At 40.5% G+C, this 10,758-nt stretch overlaps 2 protein-coding genes and 1 long non-coding RNA gene across 8 annotated transcripts in view; 1 reads left to right on the top strand and 2 right to left on the bottom strand.

The window, feature by feature from the left end:
* Positions 1-36: 36 nt before the first annotated feature.
* LOC122412574 (A disintegrin and metalloproteinase with thrombospondin motifs 1-like) lies at positions 37-3,608 on the bottom strand. Its single transcript, XM_043422224.1, has 14 exons — positions 3,479-3,608; positions 3,320-3,380; positions 2,962-3,179; positions 2,790-2,879; positions 2,462-2,645; positions 2,154-2,268; positions 1,941-2,070; positions 1,685-1,836; positions 1,356-1,408; positions 1,145-1,271; positions 912-1,055; positions 672-798; positions 381-488; positions 37-298 (listed from the first exon to the last, which is right to left on the bottom strand). The coding sequence occupies exons 1-14, from the start codon at positions 3,533-3,535 to the stop codon at positions 164-166; spliced, it is 1,701 nt and encodes a 566-aa protein (XP_043278159.1). The 5' UTR covers positions 3,536-3,608; the 3' UTR covers positions 37-163.
* LOC122412581 (uncharacterized) lies at positions 1,698-10,685 on the top strand. Of its 2 annotated transcripts, none has more exons than XR_006261393.1 (3): positions 1,698-1,916; positions 8,510-8,641; positions 8,828-10,685. It is a non-coding gene; the product is annotated as an uncharacterized lncRNA (long non-coding RNA). The 2 variants fall into 2 exon arrangements; XR_006261394.1 differs by lacking the exon at positions 1,698-1,916 and adding an exon at positions 6,218-6,380.
* Positions 4,202-10,758, bottom strand: part of sona (sol narae) — a 52,776-nt gene continuing 46,219 nt past the window's right edge. For 4 of the 5 annotated variants that reach the window (XM_043422220.1, XM_043422217.1, XM_043422219.1 and 1 more), the window contains exons 12-18: positions 9,459-9,585; positions 9,192-9,356; positions 8,988-9,114; positions 8,528-8,632; positions 8,259-8,401; positions 6,650-7,047; positions 4,202-5,347 (exon numbers count right to left, since the gene is read on the bottom strand). In XM_043422220.1, coding sequence (XP_043278155.1) covers positions 5,208-5,347; positions 6,650-7,047; positions 8,259-8,401; positions 8,528-8,632; positions 8,988-9,114; positions 9,192-9,356; positions 9,459-9,585 — 1,205 coding nt within the window. In that variant the 3' untranslated portion in view covers positions 4,202-5,207. The remainder of the gene's footprint in view (positions 5,348-6,649; positions 7,048-8,258; positions 8,402-8,527; positions 8,633-8,987; positions 9,115-9,191; positions 9,357-9,458; positions 9,586-10,758) is intronic. The other variant, XM_043422221.1, reaches the window with a different exon arrangement.

The following is a 10,758-nucleotide window of genomic DNA, read 5'->3' as shown; positions in this document are numbered from 1 at the left end:
TTTTCTCTTGCATGTTGAATGAGAAAACAGTTTGAATAAAACTCCACAATTTATTTATTGAAATTCATTGAGTTTTGTTCTTCCACACATGTTTTTACGCACTCTTCAAAGTTTGAAACTCTTGCAACCACCGAAAGCCCATTTTCTTCGAATCCGTTCTCTCTTACTCGTCCAGAAAGTTGGGTCTGGGTCTTTGGAAATAATCCCCGTTCGAAAAACTCGGCGGCAGAATCGTCGTGCTCGACGAATACGGGACAAAAGTTGAGTTTTCCAACACGCAATGGCCGTTAATGCAGTGCTGAAAGGTGACGAACGTCGTCTGTAGAACATCGCCAAAAGAATGAATTTTCGACGAAAACTGTTTGACAGGAGAATCTTACGTGATTGAATCCGCAGTAAGAACCTTCAGCAGCCGCAGTTTTCGCGTGGCACAATTCACCTCGGCCTGGTATGTAACATTCCAGCCTCGTGCAAACGCTTTCGTCGTGCTAGTCATCGACATGAAAGCATAAAAAAGACAAACATCGATGTCAAAAGAGTTTCAGGAAAGTTGGGAACTCCCTCAGACCGGAAGATCCACCGAAATGAGATTTTTAAATGGATTTTTTGCGAAAATCTGACGAGCCTTTCAAAACAATATTGGAACAAAGAACCATTCGAAATCTACTCACACGACACGCTCTCGTTCCACTCATTTGTTCACATTGTTGGTCCAGAGTGAGAAGTTTGCCGGGCAAAAGTCGTGGCAAGGCGAGGCTGGACGGGGGTTCGTTCAAGAGACAAGTTGCTTCATCGGAGCTGAATAGAAACACGAGCAAATTCATATTATTGTAAAAAAGTTGCAGCGCCTCGAGCGGTTGACATAAAACGCAGTATTTCAAAATTCAGTATCGAAAGCTGGAGATACGAGCCTCAGGAACGCGTGGAGATTTCTCAAGCTACATTCGGACCACACGAAGCTGTTTTCGCCAGCGTGCAGGAAGCTCGACATGATGAATCCCCCAAAGCCTGGGCAACTCTCAGCTTCCTCGAATCCATCGTGCGACACGCCCATTCTAACGTAAATTTCAAAAATCGAAGGAGGCTTGAGCGATTTCGTCAGCACGGAGAAAATAATAAAGAAAAATCATTTAATTAGACCAACAAATGTGCGATTTCGTGAGCAGCAGCGACGATGCCTTTGAAGCCTCCGTTGTCCTCTACTATCCCAACGGCTTCGGTGTTCGCGTCCACGTGGCTTCTGTTGCAGGCGCCATATTCGTACGCGTAACCTTCAAATTTCTAGTATCAGTTTATTGACTCGAGTCAACGAAAAAAAAGGAACTGACCGGGATTTAGTATTTTCTAGAACTCACCGAGAGTCGAAGTATCGCAAACGTCGTTAAAAATCACGTTGCACATGTCCAGTCTGCAAAAATTTAGCTCAATTATCGTTCACATATTAAAACTCAAAATTTCTTACGAAATCCACGATTTCGTAAGAGTCCCAGCAAGATTAATTAACGTTGCAGTAAAAACTTTTGTTCAGGCTCGCGAGTTTCCTAAGCGCGATGTAGTTCGCGCGCCGTCCGCTAGGTGGCTTCGGGCCTAAGCGTTTCTTGTGAATGGAGCCGCGGCCTAAAGCCTATAAGAGCTTGGACTAATTTCGCGACAAATAGTTGCTCGAAAGGTGAAAATTTCTTACTGTGTTAAGGCTATCGCCATGTCGTACGTTGAAAAGTTGAACCTCGACGATTCGTTGTAAAAGTAATGACTCATTGCAGTCAGCGCGAGGTCCGCGTCCAATTCGGTGGTGCCTCTTCGATGGTCGTCCAAATACGCCGTGCCACCGCTTTCCTAACAACGGGAATGAGGACAACGAGCAAAGTGTTTTGATGGTGAATCGAGTCGAAAGCGAAAATCCAACAAATGCGTCGGTAAATAAAAAAAACTTTGTTTACCAGCGAAATAATTATTCCCGCAATGTTCAACCGAATCGCCGGCTCCGCGAGCAGCCTGTACCTCAAATCCACCGCGTTCCATAACGCGAGAACGTATCGCGTCGTTTCTTCGAGGCTTTGATTCAGAACACTGGAAAAAAATCGTGTTTTCCTGATAATTTCGTCTCAGCGCTTTTATCAGAATTTTTGAAAACTGAAACGAATTCGACTCACGCGAACAGAGTGAAATCAACGACTACCAAGATTTCCGGGTAAATCACTTCCGGTAAACTTCGTTTTGAGCGTTTCTTCGCGAATCGAGCCTCGTGCTTATCGTGTTTTACTATTTCTGAAAAACGATTTTTTTCTGCTCAATATCGTGATCGCAAATCCACGTTTCCTTTCAAAAATAGCATTTGAACTGCGAATCTCGTGAATAGAAAATTGGATTTGGTCGATTTTGACAAAAACGGGATTCAAACGAATCAGCAAAATTGATATTCGGCTCTGAATTGTCGTCGGTTGAATCGTAACGCACTTACTAATCGCTGAGTCTTGATCATGCTCAGATTTTTTGAAAACGACGTGACGATGAGTGCGGCGAAAATGTCCATCAACGCCGAACGAATTCGGGGGATGGACATCACTTTTCGTTTCTTTTGAAATGATTTTGTGGAGTCGGTGCGGCAGTGGACGGATGATTAGGTCGGAATTCAAGTGACCGAGCTGAAATCGAATTTCCAATTCGATTTCGTGCATCGTAATAAACATTTTTCTCTTTTAATCATTTCCGGCAAACTGCCAAGAATTTTGAATTTTTGACAAAAAAACTTCTTTTTAAATCGTTTTTTTTGTGATTCCGATACTTACGATCAGCGTTTCGCCGTCAATTCCTTCGTACGCCACGACCGCCGAGCCGTTCCTCGCGTCGTGGTAAGCGCGGCCAATGTTAGCGAAGGGCTTTGTAAAAATGTGAAAAAATTGAATTTTTTGTTTCCGATTAAAAATTTTCCCGTGGTCGAGCTACGAGTGATTTTCTTACGTCTGGTAAACGCGTATACTCGACGCTTCCCGGATTATTTTCATCGATCGCGACGGTCCACACAGGTGTTGAAAAATGGGCCAAGACTCCATCGTTTGGTTCCAAGTAGAGGCTCATTTCTCTCTCGAAAGCGTTCACCCTGACCGCGATTATCGAATTATCTCTCGGAGCGTGTTTGTGCGGAGTGTGATAAACCGAAACTACCTCGTAATCGGGGACTTGAAAGAGAAAAAATGAAAAAATCTTTGAGAAAATGGTTTTTCCTGAAAAGTTTTTTCCCCGAGTTGCCAAAATCGAATCTCCCGGAATTCGTCCCGATTTTACAGACGTTCGATTACCCAATTCGTCAATCACGTACCTGGGCCGTGGCCATTTTGAAAAGTGGCGCTGATTTCGTCCCTGGTCATGTGCTTGTGAATCTGAAAATCCCCGAAACTTGATTCATTTGATTTTGTCCCGAGTACCGAAAAGAATCGACAGAGCAAAAATGAAAACGGAAAAATTCTCCTTTCGTTACCGGTACGCAATCGACGAAGCGCGCGACACCAAAAACCATGGCCAACCAGGTCAGCATATCGATTTTCCAAGATCACGAAAAAGAGGAAACAACAAAAAGTAATGAAACGTTTGTGCGATCGAGTTCGAGTCGATCAGCCAGCCGCGATCACCAACTCACAATTGACGTTTGTTCTTGTTCCCTGGAATCACGATCTCTTTATTAATCGTACTTGACGTCTCCGGCCTCGCATATTTGTTTCGTACGCCGCCGATATTCCGATCGATTAACGCACTTGCGCACATAATATATTTCTTTTCGCATTTTTCGCTGGCTGCATAACCTTTGATGGTGTTTGAGAACAAATAAGAATTTTTGAAACAATGTTCCTTAGGTGAAATGCTCCCTGTCAAATTCGTTGCTGTTCTTTCGATTGGAAGTTGCATTCGAATGGAACGACGCGAGCCACTTGCCAGTTGACGCGGTCGTCGTTTTATTTTTCAACGATTTTTCCCAATATTTCGAAATTTTTCTGTTTCATTGAATTTTTTTCATGGACTCTCCATCGAATGAGGTTCTACTGTGGACGATACTTTTCGTTCACGAGAATCGAAAGATTCGCGCACGATTTAATCGTTTTTTGACCCACCGCAAGAATGTCGGAATAAAGAAAAAATTGGCTTCGTTTCCGCCGTTCGTTTTTCCTGGAATGGAGGAAATCAGGGAAATAAAAGGGCACCAAAATGATTAATAACTAAAATTTATTCTTACAACGCAAAACCTCCGTCTCCTTATTTAGCTCAAGCTCCACGTCTCGCTTCCTCTATTTTCGTATTTGTTTCTTCGTTTTTCACAAAAAAAAAAAAAAATAGCACGCATTGGAGCTATGTCGCTCCATCGAATAAATATATCGAGTAAAAGTAACACGCGATAACACGAAAAAAAAAATAAAATAAAATAATAAAAACACGAAAAGAAGGAATAATCGCATGACGAAAATCACTGAAAAGCCTTTTATTTCGACGTCGCGGATTCACGCTGAATATTCCCATTGTGTTACAATCGTTCGTTTTCAAGTATTGAGCTTCTCGTTACTTACTCGTATTTGTTCTCTTCCATTCAGCGTTACCGCCTGGCATTTGAGACATTTTTTTCGAAAGTTAATCTCCCAATTTTTATTTAGTGAACGAGTCGCGTACGAAGAAAAAGAAAAACAGAAAAAACATGAAGAAAAAATACAACATCGCTGCTCTACGTAATATTATGCATATTTATACGGTAACGAGGAGAATTCAATCGGTTCAATTCCTTCGCAGAAAGATGTTTCTTATTATTTTTTTTCCCTAATTTTCAGGGCACCCTCCAAACGTTCAACATTAATAATGAGTCCAGTGTGCGCCCAAACTCTCGGAGCTTCGTTAAACGTAATTTTTTCCTTATTTTCAAGCCTCGAGCTTCTCCCATAGTTAATATCGCAAATGAATAAATAAATAATTTCAACAAAATGTATTTATTTATTGATTTTCTCCTGTTGGTTCGTTCCCCTTGCAGTGGCAGAGCAGCAGCAGTAGCAGCAGCTCCGACTAATTTCACGACAATTCACAACTCACTAACAACACTCAGAAAACAGTATCCAAATTCGTGAACCTCACGCGTTTGGTACGAGAAAAGTGAACTTTCGTTCCTTCCCATCGATTCTTCTTTCTTGCTCAAGTTTGTTTTTTCTTTATTTTTTGCCAAATGATTTGCTTTAGCTCGCGCAAACCGCTTTGAGGGATGCGCAGCAGCGGCTTTTCACTGTTTGTAGATGGCACAGCCACGTTCTCAGCCTGTCTATCAGATCCGCGCAGTCTGGTGCCACGTCGACGCACTCACCGCCGCCCCCTAATCCTGACGGAATCATAGGGACAAAGAAAAATCATATTTTCATTGCGGTCCTCAAAGAAAAGGAGAAAAATGTTGAAAAAATGATTGAGAAGCGAACGAACACGATGTTCGAACGTAGAGAGATTCGATCATTAGAAGTTTCAGAATTTTTCGAAAGAAGGAATCGGCGAAAAGATCGCGGACCGACTGCCCATGCGGAAAGTAAACATCGAAAGTTTCACGAAAATTATGTTCAGACCGAAAGCTCGGGATCAGAATGGAAATAAAAAGATTCAAAAAGACATTCGGTCTCAAAAAATATTCATTTGGTTCAGTGAATTATAAATGAGACGCTGTTAACCTGTCGAAAGGAAGAAAAACACATTAAAGAGCATCAGTTATTAGAAGCAGCACACAAGCAGAATAAATAAAACTGTAGAAATCGGTGAGTGAAAAAAAAGTTGGTGAGGAATGCACCGAATGTGTCGCCGCAATAAATGTCAACATGTGTCTCGAAATGTGTATAGTAAAGCGATTAATAAAGTCGTGAAGTGTCGTGGCAGGTGTCAATGAAAGCGTGAATTATTTTCGTAAAACAAATTAATTTTCGTCGTTGTCAGTGCGACCTTCGAAACGTGCGGAGTGTCAACATGAGTGAATATTTGACATAGTAAATGTGAAAAAAAAACTGATTCGACAGTATCAAAATTGCAACGAAAAAGTTAGAGGATTTCAGTGACAGTAAAGTTAGTTCAGGATGCCACCGCCAGGGGCGGGCGTTCTTGGGGTTTCCAGTGATTTAGTACAGGACGCCACTGTCAGAGGTCAGTCGATGGAGTGTGATAGAAGTGGATGGGAATCGAACATGTTTTTTTTCGCAGTCCCACGAGTCGATCGAGTTTTGTCGGTGTGAGAATAACGTGGTAGCGAGGGAAATTTATCGTCGTCGATATTTGACTGACCGTGGCGAGATTCTCGTGAGCATGTCAAAAAATTGGAAGGAATAAAAAACCAAGGAATTCTTGAGTGTATTAAAGAAAAATTACGTTGAGAAGAAGTGAGTGAAGAGTGAAACGAATTCAGTTGAATTGAGACAAAGACCTGCCCAAAATCGAGGCTAAACACTTTCGATAAATGAAGTAGGAAAAATCGTTAATAGATCGATCGATGAGGAATCCGATCGAGCTGAGATCAGATCATTTTCTCGTGTTAATGTGGAAAAAAACATCGAAAGTAGAAAAAAGGTGTTCTGTAGAACGAGAAATGAAGGTCATTGAAGAGCTTTTGTTTTTTGGCTTTTGCTTTTTTTTTTTGAACGTTTCTTACCACGACCCGGGGTACTCCGAAGGCCAAAATGGTCTCCGACGATCGAAGACGCGGACGAGGCCACGGCCGTTGTCGTGGGGCTCTTATACTTGAACGGAATTCTTGGGACAGTATTCGTGGTCTTCGACGTGTATGCATTGTTGTAATAAAAATTAAAAAAATTTTTTGTTTTTTTCGGCGTCGTTGATGTTCCATAGTTATTGTAATACGACGAGCGTTCGAAATCATTTCTCGTCTTATCGTAACGATTTTTCGTGTTGTAATCGGTCGTATACACTGTCACCTTCGTCGTGTATTTGTAGGGATTGTAACGAGTCGTTGTCTCGTAATTATAGGACACAGGATCTGAATGAGGATCTGAATAAGTTGTGATTTGTGTTGTCGTATCCCAAGTTGACCTGTCGAGGACCATATTTTCTCATGTACCAATACATACTCTACATACGTACACACTAATATTCAAAAATTTCGAAGCAGCTTTGTGCTCTGAATTAGGACAAAATATTGAAAAAAAATAAGAAAAAATCAATCAGTAATTACTGAAAAAATTACATATGAATTATCTCAATTATCTGAATAATAACGCATTAAGGCCTTATATTAAGGCCTTTACACTCGTGACGGGCGGAAAAAACAAAATTTTTTAAATTAGATATTCAAGTACAATGTCTTAAGAATATTCTCACCAAATTGCATAAAGATCGGAGCATTAGATTCGTACCTATGGGCATTTCAACTGACCGCCCGGTGCGCGTTGCTAAAAATTTATTAATCCGATCCATACCAAATTTATACCACTTATTTATTATAATAATAGTTATGACCTGGACGAAGGATTTTGTATTTTGTTGGGGAAAAAAAATTGTAACAAAAAACCGAAAATTTAGCACCTCAAAAAATGAATTTTTTGTTGAAGCAGTCATCATTTTTTTTAAATCAAAATTTTTACAAATCCTTCGTCCAGGCCCAAGCTATTATTACAATAAATAATTGGTATAAATTTGCTCTGGATCTGATTAATAGTTTTTTAGTTATGTCCAGCGGAACTGATGCTTAAAAAAGGTGCTTCTGAAATACAACTGGAGTTGCGCCATTCTGAGACATTTTTTGATGAAAAAAATTGTACAAGTACATGAACATATGGACTAATGAATCTTGTTCACAGTTTTTCAACAAACCTTTATTTTTTTTATTGAAAAAAAATGAAGAAAATCATGTTTTTTCGCCCGCTGCAAGTGTATACGAGGCCTTAAAATTCTTTAATTTTTTAAAATCATTTTCAAAACATTTTATTTTATATTTTAAATAAATAATTTTAAATACTAGTGTACACATTTACACGTATAATTATATTTACATGAACGAAAACGGGCAAGTGTGAATTACCGATGAAACGAACCCTCTAAGGAACAGGAAATCTCTACATGTTCGCTATATTCACTCATCGACGAGTTAATGACAAGGAATTAATTCATACCATGCAACGCGAATCTCGTTAATACTTTCAATAATCTACTTTCAATGAAATTTTATATTGTTGATTTGAATTTCAGTTATCGATGATTTCCCATCTGCTTTTATCCGCTGCAACATGCTTTTTTAAATTTACCTGTAATCTGTATGGTTGTACTGCCCATACGTCGCTCGATTCCCGTTGTAATTACCGTCCCGACGGACATAAGTTGGGATGTTTTGAGTGTAATCGGGAATAATATTCTCATGCTCAGCCACGCATCTTCCGTTGAGACAATACTGCAATCGGTTCACAAATGAAATGAGATTAACGATGAGAAAGTGTAAAAAACTGCGTTTGCCTTTGTTTTTAAAACAGTCTTATTTTTGTTTTATTTTCTGTTTTAGTCTCCTTGTCGAGCTCACCTGCCCATCGCCACAAGGAGAACCCTCCGCTGCTGGTCTGTAAGCCACACAATAACCGGATCCAGCGTCGAAGCAGAAAAGCTGGGCGCAGACACGGTCGTCTTTCTGTTTGAGGTAACAAAAAAATAGCATTATTCCATAGAAAGGAACTTTGTTTGATGATAACTTCGAGTGGAATGTGTTCTCTGTAGTTGGAACACAAAATATCAGCTTAAACGATTTCCGGTAGAAAATTTAGTTCGAATTTATCGAAGTATCGAAAATGCTCGACTCTGAATAACTTCACGTGATGATTCACAGGCAGGCTGAATGGCGCGAAACTCAAACAACAAACACGATTTGTGCACGTATCTGCAATGCTGTGACACAGTCGAGGTCCGATTGGACCTTTTCATGAACGAGAGAATTGAAAGTTTTTTTCTTCATATTTACAAGCGTTTTAATTCCGCTTTCAACTTACGAAACACGCGCTAGTTCCCCGATCTTTTCGGCACTGCGCATCCAGAGAGAGTAATTTTCCTGGCAGCACTCTGGGCAATGCTTCGTCTTCGTGAGGCGCGTTGTAAAGACAAGTCGCGGTGTCACCACTGAGAAACACAGTAGATTGAGGATGAAACATGAATTCAGACATGCCGATAATCGAGAAAGAAAATGATCAACTCACTTCAAGAAGTGATGGAACGAGGAGACACTGCAGTGGGACCATTTGAAACCTTTCTCAGTGTGACGGAGGTCGCTCATTATGTAGCCGTCCTCCCAGCGACACTTTTCAGCCCCTGGACCTCCCAGATAACTGGGCGGAGGGGATCCATCGTGGACGGCACCCAGCCTGCGATAACGAGAAAATTGTGAGCCTCGTTGCGAGCTGTTTTTTTTACAAATTTCAAGTATTTCTGAAATCACTACCCAAATTCCAATGCGGAGTACTCACAAATGACCAACTTCGTGGGCAGCTACGATGATACCGCTGAATCCTCCAGTGTCTTCGATAATGGCGACCGAATTCACTTTTTCCAGGCGTTTATTGACGACGCAGGCGCCACCGACGTACGCGAAACCTGTGCAGAGTATTCTGTTCAATGGCCACTTTTCGTTCAATCCGAAAATGGTAAATCGTGTCGAGTGTTTCTTCAAACTCTTTCGCGCCAATTTTTCGTACAAAACTTGACCGCTCGAGGGCCTTGACGGGAGAAGTTTAAAAAAATACTCGGACGATTCTTTGAATGTAGCAACAACGACAAATATTTTTATTACTTTTACGATTAGTAGATTAAATTCGGTTCTGCCTTTCAGGCCAAAATCGAATAAACTCAAGCGTTCTGCGCGATTATACGTTATTAGAGATTCCAATGTTGATAGACCTTGTTAAATTGTTGTTAAAGTTAAAAATGCCATAATTACGCAAAGCCAGAGATTAGAGGCCCCCTTAAGAGCCACATGCGGTTCGGGGTTAATTTCACTTCTCAAATATTTTATTTTTCACTGTGAAATTTTAGCTTGCTGACAAGACAGCATCGCAGCGAGAGAATTCATGTTCCATCGTACTGAATCGCGACTCTTTCATCGATTCGCAGTAGGCCTGAGAAGAGAATATTGCCGAGATCGGGGACATCGACTTACCGATCGCGTTCCTCTTTTTACCGAAAGAGCATCCAGAGCGAGAGAGCGAGATAGAAAGATAGAGCGAGCGAGAAAAAAAGAAAAATGTAAACACACGAGTTAGAAAATATTTTTCGAAGCCACCAAGGGCCTCGAGTACTGTAAATTAAGTGATTGACGTGATGTTCATGATCACGTTGAGTCGTTGAAAAAAAAAATGAGCTTTCGTCGACGAATTTCGATTACGTTCGTGTCCTGCCACGTTTTATAAAAAATATTTTGATTATTTTTTTTTTGTTTTTTTCGAGGGAGGTACCACAGTGCCAGAGGTCGTGGATAGTTCAAGCCAGTGTGCTGAGTGAGCTAGAGTAAAGTGAGAACCTTCGAAAGAAAATTAATTTAATCTCGTAATTTTTCAATTTCGTATTCGGAAATCTTTAGGCAGGATTTTCTTGCGGAATAATTAGATCGTACGTCAGATACTCAGCCAAGATTCTCTGCGATGTTGTAAACGCGAAAATAAGAAAAAAAAAAAAAAATACAAATCGAAATGCGAAAACGATTTGGAAGTAACGATTTTTTTTGACAATTTTTGAATTTTCAAGATTCTATGATTTTTGGCACGCTTAACT

This window comes from Venturia canescens, chromosome 6, assembly GCF_019457755.1.
Source record: "Venturia canescens isolate UGA chromosome 6, ASM1945775v1, whole genome shotgun sequence".
In the NCBI taxonomy this organism is placed as follows: Eukaryota; Metazoa; Arthropoda; class Insecta; order Hymenoptera; family Ichneumonidae; genus Venturia; species Venturia canescens.
Note: the sequence above shows the minus strand (reverse complement) of the source record. Positions and strands in the feature narration are given on the sequence as shown.

Coding starts and splice junctions, on each gene's coding strand:
- LOC122412574 (XM_043422224.1), bottom strand. CDS start 3,535: ATGCTGACCTGGTTGGCCATGGTTTTTGGTGTCGCGCGCTTCGTCGAT. Junction 2,646..2,789: donor TTGACGGCGAAACGCTGATC/GTAAGTATCGGA, acceptor ATTCGATTTCAG/CTCGGTCACTTGAATTCCGA. Junction 1,837..1,940: donor CGGGAATAATTATTTCGCTG/GTAAACAAAGTT, acceptor TCCCGTTGTTAG/GAAAGCGGTGGCACGGCGTA.